Source organism: Phyllobates terribilis, unplaced genomic scaffold, assembly GCF_046119375.1.
Source record: "Phyllobates terribilis strain yellow unplaced genomic scaffold, ASM4611937v1 Scaffold_3__8_contigs__length_932513732, whole genome shotgun sequence".
Classification (NCBI taxonomy): domain Eukaryota; kingdom Metazoa; phylum Chordata; class Amphibia; order Anura; family Dendrobatidae; genus Phyllobates; species Phyllobates terribilis.
In genome coordinates, this window is record NW_027362763.1 from 625,076,988 (window position 1) to 625,104,386 (window position 27,399).

The 27,399-nt window shown below is 40.6% G+C and overlaps 1 protein-coding gene across 4 annotated transcripts in view; it reads right to left on the bottom strand.

Annotated features, from left to right (window-relative positions):
• Positions 1-27,399, bottom strand: part of CEP170 (centrosomal protein 170) — a 306,205-nt gene that overhangs the window by 172,731 nt on the left and 106,075 nt on the right. For 3 of the 4 annotated variants that reach the window (XM_073671537.1, XM_073671538.1, XM_073671539.1), the window contains 3 exons: positions 9,314-9,442; positions 2,799-3,272; positions 294-898 (listed from right to left, as the gene is read on the bottom strand). In XM_073671537.1, the coding sequence (XP_073527638.1) occupies positions 294-898; positions 2,799-3,272; positions 9,314-9,442 (1,208 nt within the window). The remainder of the gene's footprint in view (positions 1-293; positions 899-2,798; positions 3,273-9,313; positions 9,443-27,399) is intronic. The other variant, XM_073671540.1, reaches the window with a different exon arrangement.

Sequence of the window (27,399 nt, forward strand, 5' to 3'; positions counted from 1 at the left end):
GAAGAGATGGTGACATTGACACTACACAGGCTTCCTCGCCCACAACAGTCATGGAGACCTTTCATTGTTGGTGGTCTTTCTGCAGCATTCATTTAGTTAATTTCTACCTAAGCCTTCACTGTGCCTGTGCACAGCGTGATACAATTAGAAAGGAGGAGGAGTACCCACCTCTCCTACTGTTTATTAAAATGTGTTTGTAACCTTATATTATGGCTAAACACAATTATGAAAAATCTACTGATGACCAATGATGCTTGGCGTTTTAACATGTAATCCAAAGCAATCTGAATTACCTTTGCATCTGATGGAGCAATTTCTTCTTTTGCATTTGTTTTTTCATGGAGCTGACTATTTCTGTGCTCTTTACTCACAGGGGTCTGAATATTGTTGACTGTAGGTTGCTTATTTAGTGGTCGGTGTCCAAGACTCCCAGAACTTCGCAGTAAAATATTTTGTGAAAATAAAGATGTACATGGCTCTTCAGATTTCTGTTTTAGCAACAATTTTGCATGCTGGGTACTATGAATGACTCTGTGAGATGATGAGCCTGACTGCAGACCTAAGGACAAACCTTTAGGATCTACAGAAGCAGCTTTTACTTTCTCTATTCTAGATTGTGGAATTGGATATGGCGCTTCTGGACCTGTGGCACTAGCATTTAAGGAAAATGAATATGAGCGTCTTTTTCTTGGATGGTCATCATCAAAAAACTCTATAAGAAATGCTGTTTGACTTGCCGTGTCTTGCTGCCTTCCTGCTGCATGAATTTTAAGATCCAACATTCTCTGTTCTAGACTTTTTTGTTTTGCATGGTCATGAAGAGCGGTAGATCTGTTTAACCGTTTTAGAGACGTACTGTTTTCATAGTCACTTTGAGTCCCATCTTCATGTTTGTTACCTAAAAAGAAACAGACTAGTAGTGAAACCTTTTTAATCATGTCAATAATATTATATAACTAATCTTCGTATCCACCACAACACAATCTAGAGAATTTGATTTGGTTCATTATCTCATTCAAATGAATCTGTAATGAAAGATCTTTGATTCTCAGGGTATGTGCACATGGTGCCTTTTTCAAGTGGATTCTGCCTTACGTCGTGAGCACACAGCCTGAGGCAGCCAAAAACATCAGTTCATGAAAAGAACCTTATTTGGGGTTTTTTTTTTGTTTCCTGAAGCAGTTTTAAGTGTTTTGGAAGAGTTTTTTCTGAAGCATTTTTAGGCAGCAATTTGATTCAACAATACCTTGTTCGGAGTAAATTTCATCAGGGGAACAAGAAAGACGTCACGTGCACATACCTTAAGGAAACGGACACATGGCGGATACATGGATGTGACCAAAACTGGGACCTGAATCTATGAACACACGGCCTGGCAATCGCACAACAATCTATTAGATGACCATAAGGGATGAACTTGAAGATACTATGTGCGGTCACTATAAAACCCTACAAAACATTAAAAATAAAGCTATGCAATAATTAGACAGGTCCTAGTTGCCAGACAGGCGATATGAAAACTCATCCCCCTTAGCTGAAAAGTGCACTATGTGCCGGGGATGTTCTGAAATCTCATCCACCTGACACAGTGATTTGACATTCAAAATCTATTCATTTAGGCTGTAGATTTTCACAGCGAATTTCAGTTTCTGCCATGAATAGTGGAGTTCGCACCATTGCCGACGTGGATTTTCTGCTGTTGAAAATCCACAACATATACAACCTGTGTGGATGTACCATTAGGGGTCTTCCAGGATTGGGCTTGATTCGGTAAGACTTGCGTTTTGTCTGCACACCTCTTTTTGCCATTAAAATGGCATACATTTGGATGAATTTAGAAGGCAGGTTGTCCGAAATTTTTTGTAAAAATTCAAGCTTTATACCAGAATGGTGGTATAAACACCTTGATGAATTGGGTCCTGTAAGTCTTCTGTATTATTTCAGAGCTCCAATTTGCCATGGAGGTACAAAATTATGAACCCGTGGCTGCAAAATGCTGACCTTGCATAGGGCTTACAGATGTTATTTAAAGAGGTTAAAGGGTTTGGTCACTACTTTTATCTGATTGGAGAAGGTGCAACACCTGGCAACCACCTCAATCAGGTATTACCAGTGCCGAAGGTGTCTAAGTCCTTGGATGCTGCCAAAACATAGCAGCTACTTCAAAACTATAGTGGCCCTGTGCTACAGATCCGCCCCCTATTGATTTGAAGGTTAGACCATCAATAAATAAAAAAAGTAGGGGCCAATCTCTACAGCTCTGGCAAAAATTAAGAGACCACTGAACAGTTTTCTATTGGAAAGCATGGAAAGACTGGTGGAAAGCATGCCAAGACACATGAAAACTGTGATTAAAAATGATGGTTACTCCACCAAATATTGATTTCTGAACTGTTCCAGAGTTAAAACATGAGTCATTTGAGGTCTGAAAGCACGGTTTCTTTTTAAGTATTTTGACGATTTCTCATTTGCGGCAAATAAATACAAAATTATTAGCTTTGAATTTCAGAGACATGTTGTCAGTAGTTTATAGAATAAAACAACAAAGTACATTTTACTCAAAAATATACCTATAAAGAGAAAAATCAGAGAAACTGAAAATTTTGCAGTGGTCTCTTAATTTTTCCCAAGCTGTATTTTAAATATAAATATATATTATATATAAAAAAAAATAATTAAACATTTATAAATAATATATTCTTATAAATCTACATAATATAGTAAAGCTGGAAAACAGAACATTAAACATTCTATTATGAACGCACATGAAATACAGTATTTTGAATTAAATCCACTACCTTGTATCCTTTTTAAGTATACTGGTACATCACTTTTAACACTTTTCGTATCTTCTTCAGAGGCTTCTTTGAGCAAACGGGGTGGATTATTTTGTGCTAACCAGTCAGCTACTTTACTTTCTGTAGCAATCAGTTCTGTATTTAACCCTGCAAGGTCCTTATCTGCAGATAACGACTTCTTTGCCTTTTGACGATGGTCTGTAAACTTTGTTACATGATCTTTAATGGTTACCTTTCCTGGAGAACTGTCATCAAACTCTATTGTAAAAGAAGCATGTCCTGCACCTGAGAGTTGCTGGCATTGAGGGTCTAGCTTTGTAATGTCATACACAACATTACCCTCTCCATCAGATTTTTGTTGGAGTTCCTTATTAGGGATTTCAAAATAGCTTGGCTCCTTGCCATGTGCACAGAGATAATCTTCCTTGGTAGCTGTTACTTGCTCAACAGATTTTTTTCCTCCTTTACAGCAGCCTAAAAAAATAAAATTAGGAATCCATTAACTAATTTACTGAAAACACTTCTTTATTTAACCTCATACAGGGAATGTATCACCTATATATTGAAACAATACATTTATGTATCTTCTCTTAGGCTGAGTTCACACGATGCGTTTTTCATGCGTTTCCGCGGCGTTTTTGCAGTTGCGTAAACGCCGCGGAAATGCATGAAAAACGCATGGTAGAAGGGCAGAAATGTTCCCCAATGGAAATCCGCATGTGCTGTGCCCATGATGCGGATTTTTCCGCAGCGTAAACGCTGCGGTCAAAAATCCGCAGCATGTCAATTAATTTTGCGGAAACGCTGCTCTTTTGCCGCCATTGACTTGCATTAGACCGCATGGAATCCGCATCACTGTATATGTTGATGCGCTTTTCATGCGGTCTAATGTGCGGATGGTACCCGGGTGTGGATGAGAGGACTCTCATCCAGACCCAGGTACCATTAAAAAAAAAAGAATAAAATAAAAAATATATATATTCTCACCTTCTGACGGCCCGCGCAGCGTCCTCCTGGCTTCCCGGGCACTTCGCGGTTGAATGAAGGACCTTCGCTGACGTCAGAGTCATGTGACGGGTCACGTGACGCTGACGTCGGAAGGTCCTAAAGTCTTCACTGCCGGCAGCCGGGACCGATGAAGCAGGACACCGGGGCCATCAGAGGGTAAAGTATAGATTTATTTTTTATTTTTTGACATTCACACACTATATAAATCCATGCCGGTTGCATGGATTTATATAGTGTAAAGTTGTCAAGCACTTTCCAAGTGATGCTAAAATCGCTTGGGAAGTGCTTGTCAACCCGCATGCGTTTTTTCCTGCCAGAGAGATGCAGAAACGCTCAGGAAAAAATCCTGAGCATTTCTGCATCGTGTGCACATACCCTTAGTCTGCTATAATTGTCAACTTGGACATTTCTTTTTCCATGTTTAAGGGGCATTTTGCCTAAGCTGCTATTCAAGAGGTTCACTACAGGATAGGTGGTAACTGCTGGGCCCAGCACTGATCGGCAGAACAGGCCACTTTATCCTCAATCAAACAGTGCGGCAGTGTGCACACGGCTTGATTACACAGTCAGCTATCAGAGGAGCAGAGGAAGGTGGGGGCAGAGAATCAGAAAGTGATTGGACACTAAGGCTAAGTGCACATGATGCAGAAATGCTACAGATGTTTTCCGCATCTCCCTGGCAGGAAAAACACATGCGGATTGTGCATGCGGATTGTGCATGCGGATTGTACATGCAAATTGTGCATGTGGATTGTACATGTGTTTTTCCTGCCAGGGACATGCGGATGTGAAGCGTTCTTCACATGCATTTCCACATGCGGGTTGACAAGAGATTTTAACATCACTTGGAAAGTGCTTGACAACTGGTTCACACTATATAAATCCATGCAAACGGCATGGATTTATAGTAGTGTAACCAAGTTAGTTAAAAAAAAAGAATACAAATGGTAAAAAAATAAAAAAAAACATTATACTTACCTTCTGATGGCCCCCGGTGTTTTCTCCGCTGCATCCAGTCTCTTGTACGGCTCACGATGGTGTGAAAGGACCTGCCATGAGTCATTTAGTCATGTGCCGACGTCAGCGGTCGCGTGACCTGTCACATGACTAAATGACATCACCGCAGGGCCATCGGAAGGCAAGTATATATTTATTTTTTATTTTAAATTCTTTTTTTAACAGGTTCTATGGTACCTGGGTCTGGAGGAGACTCTCCTCTTCTCCAAACCCGGGTACCATCCGCACATTGAACCGTATGATATCCACATGTGCACATGTAGTCATACGAATATTAAGCGATTCAATGCAAGTCAATGGCGGCAATTATGTTGCGTGTCCACAAAATGAATGCGTATCATGCGTATTTTTCCGCAATAATAATCCGCAGTGGAAATTTCCCAGCTTGTGCACAGCACATGCGGATTATCATTGGGGACCATGGGGCACGTATTACCAAGCGTTTAAGTGTTTTCGCTGCGGAAATTCCACGGCAAAAACACTTGAAAAACGCATAGTGGGCACACAGAGCAATTATAGGGGTTTTCCCACAAACAAAAGTTAATTTTAATAATTGTCTGTGTCTAACTGTGTACGGAACATACCACATCTCCTGGGCAGGGGAGGCAGCAAAAGAGCATACAGACATTACAGCACGGCATCGCGGAGGAGTCATTTTCTGGGGTAAAATATTGTTTAAAAACAGGCAGCGAAATGTTTTACCTCAGAAAATGACTCCTCCGCGATGCCGTGCTGTAATGTCTGTATGCTCTTTTGCTGCCTCCCCTGCCCAGGAGATGTGGTATGTTCTTTACACGGTCAGACACAGACAATTATTAAAATGAACTTTTGTTTGTGGAAAAACCCCTTTAAAGCTCATTTGCATATGAATGAAACAGTCAGGGAGCAACAGATTTCATCAGTAAAGGTGTGGGTACATTCTCTCTGAGAGCAACATGACCATACACACAGCTTGGGGTGGGGGATCGTGCCGATAGATTCCTTTAAAGCCTTCTTCACAAGACCGTGTTCCCACTACATCTGGATCCATATCTTTCATGGATACCACACGTACCCATTATAACCTATGGTGATGTTCACATGTCCGTGTTTTTACAGACAGTATATCCATGCAAAACACAGAGAGACTTGACCATTTTTTTTTTCCAGCAGCATGGATGACAAGGGCCAATACAAATCTATGCGTCCATGAAAAACACGTACAGTACATGGATGGCATCTATGTGCTGTCCGTTTTATCACTGCAAATTAAAGGAGAAGGTTTGCAATTTATTTCTCTACTTAACCATACTGGAAAAACACTGATGACACACTGATGGAAAACACTGATCACACACTGATGGAAAACACTGATCACACACTGATGGAAAACACTGATCACACACTGATGGAAAACACTGATGACACACTGATGGAAAACACTGATCACACACTGATGGAAAACACTGATGACACACTGATGGAAAACACTGATGACACACTGATGGAAAACACTGATGACACACTGATGGAAAACACTGATGACACACAGATGGAAAACACTGATGACACACTGATGGAAAACACTGATGACACACTGATGGAAAACACTGATGACACACTGATGGAAAACACTGATGGTAAAAATGGACACACAGATAACACACTGATGGTAAAAACGGACACAGATGGAAAACACTGATGATAAAACGGAAACATAGATGATACACTGATGGTGAAAATGGACACACTGATTGTGAAAACGGACACACTAATGGTAAAAAAGGACACACGGATTGTACACTGATGGTAAAAACGGACACACTGATTACACCTGTACCATTTTTTTTTCCATTTCTCCATTTTCCTGAAGACAGGCAGAGGTTGATCTGAGCATGCGCCGGCGCCATTTTCATGAAGACCGCCATCAGCGAGAGCGTCCCCCACAACTAGGATGGAGCCAGCCCAAAATTTAAATGAATGCAACAAAGGCAGCGAAGGGTCCGTGGCTGAGCCCTCTGAGCTGAAGACCCTACCCACAGTCCTACCTCGAAGCACCGAGGAAAACGAAATTTATCATTATGATTTAACAAAAACCAGGCTACAGATTTTTACACTAAATATGTATTAAATCAGTATGACAGCGCCATGCTGCCTATACCTTGAGTTTAACATGAGCATTCATACGGACCTTTAAGAAAGTAAAAGCAATACTTAGTCTTTCTTAGAATGTCTGTGTGTGCAGAATGACAGTACAACTATTAGTGTGCAGAATTATTATGCAACTAAATGTAAAATGTATACCATCTTAAGTATTTATTTTCATCTGGTACAGTAAGATTATTAACCAAACAACTCAAAATGTACAAAATACATTTCTGACATTTCCAAAAAATATCACTTACCAACATACGGGACCCTTCTTTTCAATAGCAGTAATAAACCTTCCATCCATGAAGTCTGTCAGTTTCTTACCAATCACAGCCGCCCAGAGAGGTGTACGGTTTTCCTTCAATGTAAATCTCCCGATTAAGAAGGGGTCACAAGTTCTCAATAGGGTTTAGGTCAGGTGAGGCCGGAGAACTTGTAATTATTCTTTCATCTTAAAGGCCTTTACCGAGAAGCCAAGCAGTATGGTACATTGATGCCTGTGATGGAGCATTGACCTAAATAAAAATCATTGCTTTCTTGAAAGATGCAGACTTGCCTGTCCACTGCTTGAAGAAAGTTTCTTCTAAACACTGGCAGTAGGTTTGGGTGTTGATTTCGAGTCCATTTTCAACTCAAAAAGGTCCAACTAGCTCAACTTTAATTATAACAGCCCATAGCAGTACCCCACCTCCACCTTGCTGGTGTCCAAGCTGATGTAGAGGTCTGTGCCTGTTACTGATCCAGCCAAGGGCTCATCCATCTGATCCGTCAAGAGTCACTCTCATATCATCATAATCCAGATAGTTCTTGGCCCTGTCTTGACATATCAGCTTATGTGTTTTGTTCAGTGGTGCTCAGGTTTCAGTCTTCCTTACCTCGGCCATGTCTCTGAGCATTTAACACCTTGTACTTCTGGGTATTTCAGGGAGGCTGCAGTTTTGCAATTGAGGATATTGGGCTCCTGGTCACTTCACGTTTGATTCTTCTCAATTCTTTGGCACTTAATGATAGAACTGCAATGCTCGGACTGGCTATATTGGCTGCATATTTTCTATGTACGTGTCACGTTTGGGCCGGGAGAGCCACCGGTCAGTCCGAGCATTGCAGTATGGTTTATACATTCATCTGACCGTGCCCATACTGTGTATATGCATGGGTATGTGATTGCTTTGGTGTTTTACAATTTCCCTGATGCAATTAGAAGCCTGCTTTTGGTCTGGAATTGCCACAGTAAAGGTAGCTGTGAATCCCCCTATACTCTTGAATTACACTGAAATCTTCCTCCAGAGGTTGGCCTATATGTTTTCAAGATATATTTTCATTCCATTTGTATATATCTTGCTAAGAAAGTTGAGTTTCCACTACCATACTGATAAAATGACAAATGTGCCTTATTTAGGTTGTCATATCCATGTTTCATTTTTTTTTCTTATTGCTACATTTATATTATAAGAAATAAAACCTATTTTAAAATGATAATGCAGGAACACAAATTTTGCATTGGATAAAAACTTGTATAGGATTATCCAATACAACATAATTGCCGGCACTGTAAACCAATGATGTCGGTTCATGGTATTCATCGAGTCGCATGCAATTTTGTGAATAATTAGTTAAAAGTCGATCAATAGATACAAAAAGGCCTTGGTATACCCTCAGGGCCCCATGAACAGATTAAATTTAGCTGAACCCAACATTTCTCTCTTGTAAAAAGTAGTGTATTAGTATTTTAACTTGTATATATTGCAGCAAAATTCAAAGAAAATTAAGAATAAAACTGAAAATTGTCCTCAAGTCTGCAAAAAAAAATTAAAGTGGAAAGGCATTGATGCTAGGAAAGTTAGACTACCTTCACAAGTCCATGTGACATGTCCGGGTGCTCTCAGTTTTTTCTCTGAAAGGACAGGGACACACAGAGTTTCATGGATCTATACACATCCATAAATATCACAAATCCAAAAGTGAGATCCGAGAGACTCAGAGCAGGTCCTATTCTGATCCATCTCTGAAGATTAGAATCAGCCATTAAAGTATAGGGAGATCCGTGAAACACGGATGCATATAGGAAGGTTTCTGATCAGCTTCTGATTTGCGTCCGTGTCTCACAGATCTGTTGCTTAGTAATAAGATTCTACTGGCTTGGAACAAAGCCATTCCTTCTGTGGAAAAAAATGGAAGAGAAAAGAGACACATGTGGCAGCTCATCTACCGTGACAACAAAATGGTCGAGTGTTGAAATCTAAACTGCTCCATCATTCAGCCTTTTTAGACGGGTTGATTATCAGCTCATCTAAATGGGCCATTTCTGTAAAACCTAAAGAAAATGTTTTAATAACATTACAATTATGGATGTATCATACCTGTAGCACCAGAATCTTGAAGTTTGCTATCCTTATCTGGGTTATTGGCTTTTCCAGCAGCATCTTGATCTCCCCACCAAGATGGCTGACCATACAAGGGTGTCCCACGAGGCAGTGCAAAAATGTCCACTGAAAGATATGGGGAAAAAAAAAAAAATCACATTTATTAAACAAAACATCAAAAAAAAAAAATGTGCTCCATCAGTAACATTGTAAATACATAGAAAGGGTTGAAAGTGTCTGTGTCATGTAAAAAAAATGCTACTAACCTGCAGATATGGGGTTAATCTGCAGGTTAATAGCATTCGAAAGCACAGTGGCCTCATGGCTTTAGAAGCTATTAACTTGAAGATTAACAGCATTTTGGGACAAGACAGGTTCCCTTTAATTGTTTTCCTATAACAAAAGAAGCCCCACACTCTTGTGTGAGCGTGATAATCAAATTAAGGCAGATTGTGAGTAACTCTGGGACAAAGAGCAGACTTTAGTGACCAGGTACGTACAGCAATGCTGTGGAATACGCAGCTGTATCAGCAATCTTACTACATAAAGAGCTTAATGTTGAGGTGAGTCCGAAAAAAACATCAGCTGACGTTGGAGCGATGACTCTGTTGTTGTAGATGACGACGATGAAAGGGAACATTTTCCTATTGAATTTTTAAATCGCTTAACCCCATCAGGCATGCCAAGGCATTGCCTTAGACTTACGGTGTGCAGCATTATTATGTTGTTGAGAAATCTGAACACAAAACGAGGACTCTGCCGTGGTACACGATTAGTTGTTAACATCATTGAATAGAAATGTTTTTGAGGCAGAGATTTTAACAGGATCAGCTGGAGGTGATAAAGCATACAGAGAGATTTCCACACGATCTGCCCTGGGCAACGCACTTTACAGAGACGTTTGCCAATTCATAATCTTCTAAATTTTATTTCTGTTTTCCGTAATGCCATTTACTAATTTATTTATTATGACAACTTTGTTATTTATCGTGTAAAAAGGCTGAAAGTGAATAGACATGAATAATTTGGGTTAGTTTTTATTATGTAGAGCACTCTTTTCTAACTTCCGAAACTTATATGTTTCGGAACTCGGGCTGCTAGTAGCAAATAAATGACAAAGGTTTTCCGGACAATAAAAAAACCTCAAGCTCCTTCTATGATAACATAGTAAACGAGACAATTCTTTTTATCCATTTGTTAATTTTATTCCCACCACAAAAACAAAACCACATGTCTGATAAAAAATTCAAAGGGACTTCCGGTTCTGGCTCTGACGGGGATGCAGGGACGCGTCTGAGCTCCCAGCGCCCGTGGCTGTCAAACAACATCAGCGCATCACATACCGTCGCCACATCGCTCGGAATGAGCTCCAGGAAAGCAGCGTCACCGGCGGCAAAGGAGGGCCACATGGAGAGGTGGCTCCGCAACTCAGGGAACGAACACAGTTCCTCGGCGCCCCAGCCACAGCGGCAGAAGGTACCCGCCAAGATGGCGATGGGCGGGAAGCAGAGAGACGCAGCATGGGGACAAAATCAGCTTCAGCAGAAGCTGAGGGATGACTGGAGCGCTGATAATACTATAGATATACCGGTCAGTGGAGGCGAATGCAGTGAGGGAGAGGAAGATTAGCCTTCATCTGGTCACACTATGCCCCCACTAAACTATAAAAAGCTGGCACAGGAAGCATCTCATTACCTGGCAGAAGATCTCAGGTAGACTATCAGAGAGGTGATGAAAGAGGCTCTGCTGGGCCTGCAGACCATATCTGATCAGCATGAATCTAGACTTCATACCTTGGAACAGAGGTTATCTGATTCGGAAGACAGAGTGTCACAACTGGAGAATCAAATTTCTGATCTTGTCCAGCAGGCAGCCTACTCTAAAGACAAACTAGAGGATCTTGAAAATCGCTCGAGACGCAATAATCTGAAAATCATTGGGCTGCCTGAATCTATACCAAATGGGGCATTAAATGACATTTGTGAAATTGAGATCCCTCGCGCCTTAGGGATTTCACATAAGTGCAAAGTGGAAAGAGCCCACAGAGTCGGTATGTCTCCAGCAACAAGATCAGATCCCAGCAAGCTTAACAATTCTGAGCCTCAGTTGCGCGACAAAAATCACGTCTCCCTCCAATCAAGGCCAAGACAAGTGATTGTGCGCTACCTTGATTATAAAGACAAAGAAAATATCCTGCGCACTTTCAAAGGCATGAGACATCCAGTATTGATTGGCGAGCATAAGATCCTGATCTTTGGAGACTTTTCTGCGGCAGTCACCAGATTGAGGAAAGCTTTTAGCCCGGCATGCAGCATCTTATACAAGAGAAACATACGTTTCCAACTCCTATACCCTGCAGTGCTTAAATATAGAGGCCCTGATGGCAAGCTTAAAGTGCAGCGTGATCCCCAGGAAGCGCTAAGGCATCTCACACAAAGGGATCCTGCGGATAGAAATAATCCCAGATCGGATGAAGCTGGTCCACAGAGATCTCCAGGGATGGGCTGTGATGTGGACTCCTGATCGCCCAGACTTTGTCATGATGTGTTCTTGACCCAGTCATTGGGATAAGGTATTCCAATTTTGTCCTCGAAGGAAGAAGAAAAAGATAAAGGGGACGCGTTCTGTTGGAGGCTAACACGAACCCGGATCTCAAACGCTTCTGAATCCTTTTTTTTTTTGGAGCTGGGGCGCTGGAGAAACTCTATGTATATGCAAAGATGGTTGTTACACTTTAAACTCTGTTCTTAAGCCGTTGGGCGGGAGAAAAAGGAGGTTACCTGTCAGTATATGGACGTCCGTTTACTTCGAGCAGTTAGAGGGATTTTTGTTGAAGGGTGGGGGAGGGTGTTCTCACAGGAGGGGGAAATGTGATTGTTTTTGCTGTTGTTGTATGAAGAGTCTTCTGAGCACGCTTCACTTAATGCAATGTTATTTCAAATTAGATTGTGCCATCCCACTACAATGTATGTTTACCCAGCCAGAAAAAAACATTGTTTAATCTCACTCTATAAAGTAGATCATGGTTAAGGTTGTAACCTGGAACGTTAAAGGATTAAGATCCCCGGAAAAAAGATCGATGATATGACATCTGAAGCGACTTAACGCTGATATTGCTATGCTACAGGAAACTCATCTATCCCAAAATGAGTTATTTAGAATGCATAGAATGTGGGTGGGGGCAGTATATGGCTCTGGGGCGATAGGAAGGAAAGCAGGAGTGCTAATTCTGATCAACAGGTCCTTTCAACACAAAATCCTCTCGGAAGTCAGAGATGACGGTGGACGACTGATTCACTTGGTATTAGATAGCATGTCAGGTAGATTGAGTCTCTATAATATCTATGCCCCTAACTCAGCCCAGAAAGACTTCTTTACAAACATTCAAAAGATGGCCCTGGAAGACGGAGAGGATACAAAAATTTTGGGGGGCGACTTCAATTCAGTAGTATCTAGACTAGAGGATAGAAGGAGGGGAGGAGGTCATGAACTCTGTGCTTCTGAAAACGAAGAGTTTCTGGAGGGGTCAGGTCCACTTCACAACCTGATTTCCTGCTCAGGCTTGGGGGATGTGTGGAGAATGCATCATCCTTTAGATCGCGTATTCACACACTATTCCAATCCGCACGATTCGTGGTCACGCATAGATATGTTTTTACTGGGCGGGACGCTGATAGACAGAGTAGAGGACGTGATCATAGAAGATATGGTTATTTCGGATCACAATCCAGTCTCTCTAAAATTGACAGACTCTTCTCCAAGGGGGACGGATTATCTGTGGCGTTTCCCATCATATCTCAGACGAGACGAGAATTTTGACAAACTATTGGGGGAGTGGTGGACTGAATTCTTATTAGATAATGAAGCTCACAGATCCGACCCGCAGCTATTTTGGGAGGCGAGTAAGGCTGTCATGAGAGGTAGAATCCTAGCATACACTAAGACGCAGAAACGCAAGGCCAATGAGCAATTTAAAATGGCGAGTGAGGCCATCAGGAAGGCAAACACTCAATTCAAATCTCTACAAACATTGGAACTGAAATCCAATTGGGTGTCAGCTAAACGAGAATTTGATACATGGGCCAAGAAAAAAGAGCTATTTTGGAAAGCCCAATGGGAGGTTGATTTATATAGATTTGGGGATAAAGCAGGAAAAATTGTAGCCAATTTAGCCAGAGGGAAAAGACCTAACACGGCTATTACTTCTCTGAAAAAGCCTGATGGTACTTTAGAATCTACTCCAAGGGGGATAAATAACCTACTAGGTAAATACTATTCTGATTTATACAAAAACAATCTAGGGCCAAAAGAGGGAGGAGAGGACTGGTTGAAAAAAAGTAAAATTGCCAATCTTAGCAGAAGAAGAACTGGAGGAGCTAAATAGAGAAATAACCCAAGAAGAGGTCCTTGAAACAATAACAAACTTGGGTTCCCATAGGGCTCCGGGTCCTGATGGCTTCACTGGGGAATATTATAAAGCGCTTAAAGATAAAATTGCCACCTGCATAGTTCCTTACTTTAATAACATTCTGAGAGGTGAACGCTTATATGATCAAACCAATATGGCTTATATTAAACTTTTACCGAAAGGGTAAAAAGATGCAACCGATCCTTCCAGTTATAGACCCATCTCACTAATCAATCAGGATCTCAAGATTCTGTCCAAGATCATGGCAGACCGCCTGGCACGAATCATGCCACGGCTTATCGGGAACCAACAATCGGGATTTACAAAGGGTAGGTCGGCAGTGGGTAATATTAGGAAGGCCATTTTAATCCTGGATAAGGTGAGAGAAGGGAAGCTTTCCAGGGATGACCCACCGGCGTTATTATTGCTGGATGCCGAAAAAGCGTTCGACAATCTAAGTTGGGCATGGCTTGATTTGGTTTTGGATGCATTTGGCTTTCTCGGATCGTTTAAGATTTTTCTGAAGACATTGTATCTCAACCCACGAGCAAAGGTGAACACCCCAGGCATTCTATCCGCAGCCTTCCCCCTGGAGAAGGGAACACGTCAGGGGTGTCCCTTGTCTCCTTTGCTTTTCAATCTGGCAGTTGAACCTCTTTCTCGATTCCTTAATGATGGCGAGGTATTTGAGGGGATACGAGTAGGGCAAAAAAATGTCCGATCTGCTTTATTTGCTGACGATGTAATTCTATTTTTAAATAGACCGGGAAGAGACATGGGCAACTTGCTTGCACAGCTTGATATATACGGTTCCTTTTCGGGCTTTAAACTAAACAAATCTAAATGTGAGCTGCTTAGCCTGGGAGAGTCAAGCGGTAACTTACATCATGAGAAGTTGGTTGACCAGATAGATGGTATTAAGGTTAGACGTGATCACATAAAATATCTGGGGGTTTATTTGGGGAGGTCTCCAAATGCTGTCTATTCCCTGAACTTTAATCCATTGATTGTCAAGATAGAGAAAGAGTTGGAAGGGTGGAAAAATCTCCCTCTGTCTCTAATGGGGAGGTGCCATCTGATAAAGATGATTAGTTTTGCGAGACTATTGTACCCATTGCAGACGATCCCTCTTCTCCTTCGATTCTCAGATATTAAAAGGCTCAATGCAGCATTCACTAAATTCTTATGGAGAGGAAAGAGAGCAAGAATAAAAATTGATAATCTAACGCTTCTCAGGGATAGGGGGGTATTGGGTCTCCGGGATATTAGGGGTTATAATTTAGCTGGTCTTTCTTGACATGTGATAGACTGGCCAAAAAAATCTGGTAAACATTCTAACTATGAGTATGAGACGGAACTGTGCAAGCCATGGTATCCGGTTAGTCTTCTACACGCCTCTTGGTCGGATATCCCACAGTCCTTGAAAAACTCATTAATATTTAGGGACGCAGTGTTATGCTGGAAGGCGGTCCGAAAGAAACTTAAGTTGGCTTGGAAGGTCTCGAAATATTTGAATCCCTGGGCTCATATTACTTTTAAATTGGGAAGGGAAAACATCTTATTCAAAGAGTGGAGAGTGGGCGGCATTCAGAAATTGGGTGACTTGCTACATGTGCCTGAGAAAAGGTGGCTACACAGGACGGAAGTACTTGAGAAGTATGGCCTATAGGCCATGCAGGTGGTGCAATATAGACAACTACAGTTCCATGTTTTAAATCAGCTGAAAGACGTCTCGAAGGAATGCGTCTCAAATGTTTGGGATTCACTGGTCAACACAGACCTGTCAGTTATAAACATCTCTTTTCTTATACAAGCGTCTGAAAGACATATTCTCATGCGAGGGTACAGATAAGAAATTTAAGGGTTGGGAGAGGCTGATTCAAACGGACGATCTGGAAGATAAAATACTTAAAGGCTGGGATTTGCCGAGAAAATATATTCCCAATGAAAAATGGAGAGATATGCAATTCCGTGTCATTTATAGAGCGATATATGGATTTACCATTCCACCAACACCACAATCACCTGATAGGCTACAAAGCTGTCCTAAATGTAATACCCCTAAGACTGATATAATACATGGACTGTGGTCTTGTGCAATCATTCAAGGTTTTTGGAGTCGGGTTATTATGGCTACACGAGACATTTATAATAAGGACATAGGACATGACCCCTTGACTTGGCTATTACACTTCCCAGTAGACAAATTGTGGAAGGGAAAAGAAGCTAGATTTTTGCATATTATAGCAATGACGGCTAAGAGACTTATTTTAAGGGACTGGCTGAGTGGGTCTTGCCCTAGGTTTTCAGACTTAATATCTTTGTTGAAGGACAATATGGCGACTGAGAGGATGGAGGAAGAGAGAAACAAAGATACCTTGACAGAGAATTTTTTTAAGACTTGGAGAGCCTTTATAAGCCGGTATCTATCCCCAGACGAGTTAGTCCATACGATCCTTCCATTTAAAAACTCCACCTGGTACCTACTAGAAGATCTGAACGGCACTTTGGGGATCTTAAAAATATAGATATATAAATATAGGAGATACAGAAGGTTATCTTTCAAATTATTACTAGATTCATCTGTTATACAGGATTGATGGCTGCAATGCATTTTGTGAATGTTTATATTTATTTTGGGGGTGTATGTTTGATTTTGAGTTTGAGCTCTTATTCTGTGCTCTTATGATGCTATTTTGTTATTTAGCTGTTTTGTACTATTGATAAATCTCAATAAAAAGATTTTGGAAAAAAAAAAAAAAATTCAAAGGATGCAAGGCATTACTAAAACCAAGCCTTCTCAAATGGGTCAGGGCTTCTCGATGGTTCTGTGATAAGGACCGCTCGTGAAGTCCTGGATTAAAGTCTGACCACATACAAGATCAGTACACAATTTATATTTTTGTCCTTGTTTACACGGGTTTCTTTCATGTTCTCCGATTTCCTCCAACACTTTAGTAAAATAGAGGATGTGGGAGGACTGGATCCCTAGGAAAATCCACATCTATTGTATGCTTTGGATAGCCTTTAGAATCCTGGAATTAGGCTCCAGATATCCAGACAGCATAAATCTCCATTCAGACCTTGTGTTACTAAATATATCTCAGTAACAGTATACTTCTAGATATTGGAGGATTTGAATATTCATGTTCTGTTTTGTTTCTATCCTATATGTACACATTTACTTTTGTTGTGAATAGGATGCATGAACTTTTTCCTTATACACATGTGCTCAGTGCTAACTTAGCTTTCAGCTGTGAACTAGATTTATAGGCATGTATTAAAACAGGCTATCGCTCAGATCAGCATGCCTTGACTAAGAGTCGCATCTACACAATGGTTCGAAACGCGTAGGTCAGGGTCGCTTTTATTAAGATGTCCTGTTTTTAAATACATGAAGTTTTACTACTTTTTTCTGGATGTGCTAATAAAGGTTTTGTTTTTATTCTACAGTGCTGGATTTTTCTTTTTTTGCTTAGCTTTTAGAATTACTATGGGACATGTACCACTTTTTGATCACTTTTTATTTCATTCTTTGTGAGGTAAGATGAAGAACAGATCAATGATGGCAAAGTTTTGCACATTTTATCTGAAGAAGAACTTGTCAGCACGATTTTGTAATATAAATTTAAGTCATGGGGGTAATGTAATACTGCTTACATTCAGACCTTTGGTCAATAAAATCTGCTTCTTGTTGTTCTTTTTTTTTTTTAAATCAAATAATTTACATTTAAACATTTTCAACATGAATAGGTAAGTTGACAATCACATCCTTTCAAATTTCCCCCCAAATCCCACCCCTTCCCGCTGGCTCTTTCGACCTTAAAGGGCTTGTTGTTTTTCTTTAACCCCTTCACAGTGGGGAAAATTTCCATTTTTGCGTTTCAGTTTTCTCCTCCTCTTCCCAGAGCCATAACTCTTGTATTTTTATGTCCAAATAGATATATGAGGGCTTGTTTTTTGAGGGACAAGTTGTACTTTGAATGACACCATTCATTTTACCACATAGTGTACTAGAAAACGAGAAAAAAATTCCAAGTGCGATGAAATTGTGAAAAAAAAAAACACAATTCTGACATTGTGTTTCACGGTGTACATTTTGTGGTAAAAATTACCTTGCGATATGATTCTCCTCAATACAATTACAGTGATACCAAACATTCAGTTTTTTTCTTATTATTTTAGTGGTGAAAAAAAATCAGAAGTTTAGAAAAACATAAAGTTTTTGGGGTTGTATGACCATTTTCCCAAACCCGTAAAATTTTTATTTTTCAGCTGGATGATGGCTTATTTTTGCGGGGCGAGACAACGTTTTTACTAGTACCATTTTGGGATAGATGTGACTTTTTGATCACTCGTTACAGCATTTTTTGTGGAACTGCAGCGACCAAAAAAACCCCATAATAATAATTAACAAGTCAACAATCGTGAGTGGAGCTCCACCCTCAATTGTCAGGGGCTGAATTTGAGTATCATTCTCAGCCATCACCTGCCGGGTATGGGGTTGGGCTTGCTTAGGGAGCTCACTCCATACTCCTGCTTCCAACATGCACTGTATACCGTTGAAACCAGAAGTTTACATACACTATATAAAAAGATACATATGAATGTTTCTCTCAATATCTGACATGAAATCAGAATAAACCTTTCCTGTTTTAGGTCAATCAGTATTACCATAATTTTTAATATTTTCCAAATGGCAGAATAATGAGAGAGACAAAATGGTTTAAAGCATTTTATTACTTATTGCAAAGTCAAAAGTTTACATTCACTAAGATTACTATGCCTTTAAACAATTCTGGACTGCCCATATGATGATGTCATGTGTTTGAAAGCTTCTGATTTGCTTCTTTTTGGCAACATCTGAGTTAATTAGAGACACACCTGTGGATGTATTTTAATGCACACCTGAAACACACTGCTTCTTTGTGCAGCATCATGGGAAAGTCTAAAGAAATCAGCCAAGATATCAGGAAGAGAATTGTGGACTTGCACAAGTCTGGCTCATCCTTGGATACAATTTCAAGATACCTGAAGGTGCCTCATTTAACTGTACAAACAATTATACGCAAGTACAAACAAGATGGGAATGTCCAGCCATCATATCGCTCAGGAAGGAGATGTGTTCTGTATCCGATAGATGAACGTGCTTTGGTCCAACATGTGCATATCAACCCAAGGGCAAAAGCAAAAGACATTGTGAAGATGATGGCGGAAGCTGGTAAGATTGTGTCAATATCCACAGTGAAACAAGTACTGTATCAACATGGGCTGAAAGGCCACTCTGCCAGGAAGAAGCCATTACTCCAAAAGAAACCCAAAAAAACAGATTAATGTTTGCAAATGCGCACAGGAACAAAAACCTTAATTTTTGGAGACATGTCCTGTGGTCTGATGAAACTAAAATTTAACTTTTTGGGCATAATGACCATCGTTACGTTTGGAGGAAAAAAGGAGAAGCTTGGAAGCCTAAGAACACCATCCCAACTGTGAAACACGGGGGTGGCAGCATCATGTTGTGGGGTTGTTTTGCTGCAAGAGGGACTCTTGCACATCACAAAATAGATGGCATCATGACAAAAGAAGATTATGTGGCAATACTGAAGCAACATCTCAAGACATCTGCCAGGAAGTTAAAGCTTGGGCGGAAATGGGTCTTCCAAATGGACAATGACCAGAAGCACTCTGTCAAAATGGTAACAAAGTGGCTTAAGGATAACAAAGTCAATGTTTTGGAGCGGCCATCACAAAGCCCTGATCTCAATCCTCTTGAAAATGTATGGGCAAAGCTGAAAAGGCAGGTGTGAGCAAGGCGACCTACAAACCTGGATCAGTTACACCAGTTTTGTCAGGAGGAATGGGCCCAAATTCCGACCAACTATTGAGAAGCTTGTGGAAGGATATCCCAAACGTTTGACCCAATTCATTTAGTTTAAGGGCAATGGTACCAAATACTAATGAAATGTATGTAAACTTTTGACTTTGCTGTAAGTAATAAAAATGCCTTAAAATATTCTCTCTCTCTCATTATTCTGCCATTTGGCAAATATTAAAAATGATTGTAATCCTAATTGACCTAAAACGGGAAATGTTTATTCTAATTTCATGTTAGATATTGAGAAAAACATGCATATGTGTCTTTTTATATAGTGTATGTAAACTTCTGGTTTCAACTGTATATGTGGCACATGTCGTGAAAGGGTTAATCACCATTTGAAGTTTTCTGATAATTTTCTGATAAAGGTTTTGGTGCACAGGGTCCGGACTGTGCACTGGGCCTTCTACCCCATGCCTGATTCCCCCACCCCTCTGCCTGCCTTCGATTAACCCCTTTACAACCCAAGGTGGTTTGCAAGTTAATGACCAGGGCAATTTTTACAATTCTGACCACTGTCACTTTATGAGGTGATTACTCTAGAACGCTTCAACGGATCCCCCTGATTCTGAGAATGTTTTTTCGTGACATATTGTACTTCATGATTGTGGTAAAATTTCTTCGATATCACTTGCGTTTACTTGTGAAAAAAACGGAAATTTGGCGAAAATGTTGAAAACTTTGCAATTTTCAAAGTTTTAATTTTTATGCCCTTAAATCAGAGAGATATGTCACAGAAAAAAGAGTTAATAAATAACATTTCCCACATGTCTACTTTACATCAGCACAATTTTGGAACCAACATTTTTTTTTGTTAGGGAGCTATAAGGGTTAAAAGTTGACCAGCGATTTCTCATTTTTCCAACAAAATTTACAAAACCATTTTTTAGGGACCACATCACATTTGAAGTCACTTTGAGAGGTCTTTATGACAGAAAATACCCAAAAGTGACACCATTCCTGCACCCCTCAAGGTGCTCAAAACCACATTAAGGCTATGTGCCCATGATGCAGAAATGAAGCAGAAAATTTCTGCAGCATTTCTGCATCTCCCTGGCAGAAAAAACATGCGGATTGTGCATGCATTTTTCCTGCAGAATACATGCGGATTCACATGTGTATCCACATGCGTTAACGCATGTGTTTCCGCATGCGGACTGACAAGCGCTTTCCAGGCAATAGCATCACTTGGAAAGTGCTTGACAACTTGGTCTCACTATATAAATCCATGCAAATAGCATGGATTTATATAGTGTGACCGTAAAAATAAAGCTATACTCACCTCCGATTCCCCGCTTGTGCTGTCGCGCTCGTCCTGGCTTCTTTCGGGTTGCCGGCATCTCGCGAGACAGCCTGCGGTCACATGACCGCGACGTCATCTCAGGTCCTGGAAGGTAAGTGCTGCAGGGGCCGCCGCACAGGTGAATATAAACTTTATTTATTATTTTATTCTTTTTTCACAGGTAGAATGGTACCCAGGTCTGGATGAGAGTCTTCTCTCCTCCAGAACTGGGTACCATCCGCACATAGAGACGCATAAAATCCGCTTGTACAAATGTACAGATGCGGATTCTATGCGTCTCAATGCAAGTCAATGGCGGCGCTTCCGCAAAATTAATGAACATGCTGCGGATTTATTTGCGCTGCAGAAACGCTGCTGAAAAATCCGCAGCATGTGCATTGACATTGCGGAATGCCATTGGGGACCATGGGGTGCGGATTACCATGCGTTTTTGATGCGTTTCCGCTGCGAAAATTCCGCAGCATAAACGCATGAAAAACGCATCGTGTGCACGCAGCCTAAAGAACTTAATTAACCATTCAGATGCTTCACAGGAATTTTTGGAATGTGGAAGAAAAAAATTAACATTTAAATTTTTTCACAAAAATGTTACTTTAGACCCATTTTTTTTTATTTTCGCAAGGGTAACAGGAAAAAAATGGACCCCAAAATTTGTTGTGCAATTTCCCCTGAGCAAGCAAATACCCCATATGTGGGGAAAAAAACACTGTTTGGGTGCACGGCAGGGTTCAGAAGGGAAGGAGCGCCATTTGACTTTTTGAATGTAAAATTTGCTTGAATAATTAGCGGACGCCATGTTGCATTTGGAGAGCCCCTGATGTGCCTAAACAGTGCAAACCCCCCACAAGTGACACCATCTTGGAAACTAGACCCCTCAGGGAACTTATCAAGATGTGTGGTGAGCACCTTGAACCCCAAGGTGCTTCACAGAAGTTTATAATATTGAGCCGTAAAAATAAAATTTTCACATTTTTCCTACAAAAATGTTTTTCAGCCCCCAATTTTTCATAAGGGTAACAGGATAAATTGCACCATGCTGTTTGTTGTGCAATTTCTCCGGAGTAAGCAGATACTCCATATGTGGGGAAAAAAACACTGTTTGGGCACACGGCAGGGTTCGGAAGGGAAGGAGCGCCATTTGACATTTTGCATATAAAATTTGCTTGAATAATTAGCGGACGCCATGTTGCATTTGGAGAGCCCCTGATGTGCCTAAACAGTCGAAACGCCCCCAAGTGACACCATTTTGGAAACTAGACCCCTCAGGGAACTTATCTAGATGTGTGGTGAGCACCCTGAACCCCCAAGTGTTTTACAGAAGTTTATAACATGGAGCCGTGAAAATAAAAAATAAAAATCGAACTTTTTCCACAAAAATTATGTTTTAGCCCCAATTTTTATTATTTTCACAAGGGTAAGAGGAGAAAATGGACCCCAAAAACTTTTGTGCAATTTCTCCCGAGTACGCCAATACCCCATATGTGGGGAAAATACAGTGTTTGGGCGCATGGCAGAGTTCAGAAGGGAAGGAGCACTGTGTGACTTTTTGAACGCAAAATTGGCTGCAATCGAGAGAGGACGCCATGTCGCGTTTGGAGAGCCCCTGATGTGCCTAATTAGTGGAAATCCCCCAGAAGTGACCCTATTTTGGAAACTACACCCCTCAAGGATTTTATCAAGGGGTATAGTGAACATTTTGAACCCAGAGGTATGACACAGAATTTGATGACATTAGGTCATCATATTGAATAAGTTGTCTTGAGCGCAAGTGCACGCTACTTGAGTTTGCATCGGGTACTCAGGTATGCCCCAGGTATCGTGGGTGCTCGAGTGACATGCTCGAGTCCCCACCCGCATGTTTCACAGTTATTAGACACCCAAAAACAAACATGTGGGGATCGCTCGTGCATGGCAGGCAATCCGCGCAAGTATTTTTTGGCCGTGAAGCATATGGGGCGGAGACTCAAGTATGTCACTCGAGCACCTGCTATACTCAGTGCATACCCGAGCACCCGATGTAAACTCAAGTAGCGAGCACTTGCGCTCAACACTAGTCACCATATCGTCATCTTTTTTTATTTTACTTTTGAAAAAAATCCCAACCCTAAACCTAGTCCAACCCTAACCCTTGCCCAATCTTAGCCCAACCCCAACCGAACCCTAACCCCAACCCTAACCCTAGCCCAACCCTTACCCCAACCATAGCCAAACCCTAACCCAACCCTAACCCTAGCCCCAACCCTAATCCTAGCACAACCCTAACCCGAGAGTTTATTTTTTAAGCCGTTCCTCGTGCGGTTTAAGTGATTAGACTACTTTATTCTGCGGGTCGGTGCGATTACAGCGATACCAGAATCATATCCGGTTTTTATGATTAACAGCTGTCACACACTAAAGACACATTTTTTGTAAAATCTAGTTTTTGCATCGTCATATTTTGAGAGCTATAATTTTTAAATATTTTGGCCTACAGAGTCATGTGACGGCTTGTTTTTTGCGGGATGAGTTGATATTTTTATTGGTGCCATTTTTTGATCGCTTTCTATTATGATTTTTGGGAGGCAGAATAAACAATAAACAACAATTCAGTAATTGTTTTTTTTTTTTAATTTATTTATGCTGTTCCGCGTGTGGTAAAATTTATAAGGTATCTTTATTCTTCGGGTCAGTACGTTTACAGCGGTACCACATTTGTATCATTTTTCTATGTTTTGGTGCTTTTATACAATAAAAGCTATTTTTCTAGAAAAAAATATTTTTTTGCATCGCATTATTCTGAGAGCTATAACTTTTTTATTTTTTGGCTAATGGAGCGGTATGGCGGCTTGTTTTTTGGGGGACAAGATGACTTTTCAGCGTTACCATTTTTATTTATATTCGTCTTTTTGATTGCGTGTTATTCCATTTTTTGTTTGGTGGTATGATGATAAAGCATTGTTTTTTGCTTCGTTTTTTATTTTTATTTTTTACCGTGTTCACTAAAGGGGTTAACTAGTGGGACCAGTTTTATAGGTCAGGTTGTTCCGGACGCGTCGATACCAAATATGTGTACTTTTATTGTTTTTTTTTTCATAATAATATTTATTGATGGGCACATTATATTTTTATTTTTGGTGGATTATTTATTTATTTTTATTTTTTTTTAAATATTTTTACAATTTTTTGTTTTCACTTTCTGACACTTTTTATACTTTTATTCTTTTATTCCCACTATGGGACTTTCACTTTTTTAATTCTGATCGCCTGTATAGCACAGGAATGCAGCATCATCCCCGTGCTATACAGGCTGTCAGTGCTGCAGATGCAGAAGATATTTTGGTCATTACCAAAATATCTTCCTGCTGTCTGGTGACCCGGATGTTGTCATGACATCGGGATGTCATGGCAACATCCGGGAAGCCGCAGCAGACCGCACTGGAGGCCGGCAGGAGAGGTCAGTATCGCAATCACCTCCCCTTGCCACCACAATGCTGCGATCGACTTCGATCACAGCATTGCGGGGGTTAATGTGCTGGGAGCGGTGCGGGACTGCTCCCAGCACAGAGCACCAGGTGTCAGCTGTGACAATCAGCTGACACCTGGCGGCAATTGCGCCCGCACAGCCTGTGTGCGGGAGCGATCGCAAAGATGTATTAATACGTGTCAGGCTCTTAAAACCCAAGGCGCAGATACGTATTAATACGTATTGGGCTTTAAAGCGGTTAATGAACAACCTGCCTCCGCTGTTTAGAATCTCAGCAGTGACTTGTCATTCACAGACTGGAGGCAGAAGGAAAGGATGGGGAATCAAAGACACGATATTTAAAGTATATTTTCTCTGAAATGCTGAAGCGTTCCAGATCTAAATATATCTGGCTGCAATCATGTAACCAGGCTCTAATTCATGTTGCAGCAAGAATCAAATGAAAGCATCACTTTAAGTAGTACAATGCATTTTCCAGCTTGTCGGTGTAAGGGTTCATTCACAAGGCAGGTTTTTTTGTATGCATCAAACAGACTGGTTTCCATAAATGTTTTGGATCAGATTTTCATCTGTGCTTGGGCAGTGAGTCAGTTTTACAATCAGAGTTTCATCAGCTTTTTTTTTTTTGCATACAAAAAGGTTTCTCAAGCGCTTACTATCAAACAAACAAGAAAATCGGACAGCACCTGGATGACATCCGATTTGCTTAGATTTTCATTGTTGACTTTGATTCTTGACTTGGACATGTCTTTGTGTTTTGGTGTGAATCACTCGGTGCACAAAAATACACGGACATATGAACAGACCTATAGGCTACAATGGGAACGAGTTCTATTTCTGAAAAACACAGATAAAACTCGTACTTGAAAAACAAATATTTTAATGAGCACTTGGATTGACAAGTAGCCTACTCGCCTATGGCAGCATCTGCTAGACTGAAATATATTGCAGACCCAGAGACCATTATTAGGGGGAGACAAGGAGCTGACAGAGGGAGTGCTCTCCCTCTGTCAAACTCATCACATGCAGGTGTCACTGTTGACAAAAGCATGTGGGGGGTATAGGTGTTGGATCAGACCTTGCTCAACCAGCAGGATCTCCGCTACATGTTACAGACTTCTTCCGATGAAGAGAGCAGGGGAGCAACTTCAGTGTCGGCCCCATTCGGTGATAAGTGTACATCATGAGATGAGGGAACGACCTATAGTTGGAAGGGGTTATGTCCTATAGCTGAAAGGATAAATAAATTGAGAACTTGGCACTCAAGAGGTTGCAGTGAATGAAAAAAGTTTTATTGGCAATCCTTATAGTTGTTTTAATGTTTCGTTCCTACATGGACCTTCATCAGAACTGATTGCCTTGTGTACTGCGTTTAAGGTCCGCGTTTGTGCAGCGCTATAGGGAACGCTACATGCGTCGCTCTTGAATTGCGCTGGGACAAATAAATAAAGAAATAAAAACCTGATACATTATCACAGAACTATGTAACACCAATACAAAACTGAAGACAAAGACTTATAAAATGGGAGAAATTAAAGCACTCCTTCAACTCAGGTTCAAGGAGCGTCAATATTTTGTACAAGATGAATTCCCTGATGAATGTTTTGCTATGTGGTTTTAACCCCTTAGTTGACCAGGTCAAAGTTTTCAAATCTGACATGTGTATTGATCTTGAGATTGTTTTTTGTGACACATTAAATTTTATGATAATGGTAAATTTAGGTCCATATTTTTATAAATAAATGCAAACCATATCAGATATTTTACCAAAAATTGAACAAATTAGCAATTTTCAAACGATGAATGATTAAATGTTTAATCCAGATAGTCATACCACACAAAATAGTTAATAAACAATATTTACTTCATGTCGGCTTTACATCAGCACCATTTATAAAATGTTCTGTTATTCAGTCTTGAAGTGAATTTGGGGGACCCCGACAAGTGACATCATTTTAAAAACAGCACCCCTCAACATATTCAAAACTGCTGCCAAATAGTTTATTAACCCTTCAGGTGCTTTTCAGCAAATAACGTAAAATTACATTAAAGAAAAGTGCTATTTTTATCACCTAAATTTGGATAACTTCTGAACAGGCCACCATAGCCGGCAGACTCTAAGGCCATTATTTGGCTGTGAATTCCCATGGCAACCATCAGTATCACACAATCATGATCTCAGGGTGCCGGAGCGTTTACAGAGGAAGCCCCCCACACTCTGTTAACTATATAGATGCCGTAGTCACTACTGACAACAGTATCTAATGAGTGAAGTGGCCGTGGTCAGTGCAAATACTGATCATGACTGATGCAGCAGAGTGCCAGTTATAGTGCACAGCTGACAACTGCTGCCGCAACCCCCCCAAACTGCTGCCTCCTTCCCCATCATCCTGTAGAATTTAAAGGAGTATTTCCATCTCCAAGATCCTATCCCAATATGTAGTGGGTGTAATAATAGTAATATTAGCAAATAGCTCCAATTAGAAATGGAGTATAGTTCTTCTGATTCTCTATGTCTCTTTCCTCATGTGCAGGCATCGCAGGACCTTGGGTATTCATGGTTACGACCACTGATAAAGTCACAGTTAGTTAGCTAGTTGCTAGTGGTCTTAACCATGGATACCTAATATCCTGCAATGCTCGGCACAAAAGGTAAGTGGCATAGCAAATCAAAAATACTATACTACATTTCTAGTTGGAGCTATTTGCTAATATTATTATTACACCTACTACATATTGGGATAGGATCTTGGAGATGGGAATATCCCCCTTTAAGTCCACAAGGATAGGGTCCTCTTCACCCTGTACCAGTCTATCATTGTTAGCTTCTTGACTATAATTTATATTTGTATTCTGTATATAACCCCTCCTCATGTACAATGTACAGCACCATGGGATCAATGGTGGCCTAAAAATAAATAATACTTGTGCATTTTCACCTGTCAAGAGGATGCTATTCTCTTATATCTCCGGTCAGTTTTAATTAGTATTGGTGGTCACTAAAGGTGTGAAATCCTAAGGAAATCCGATGCAC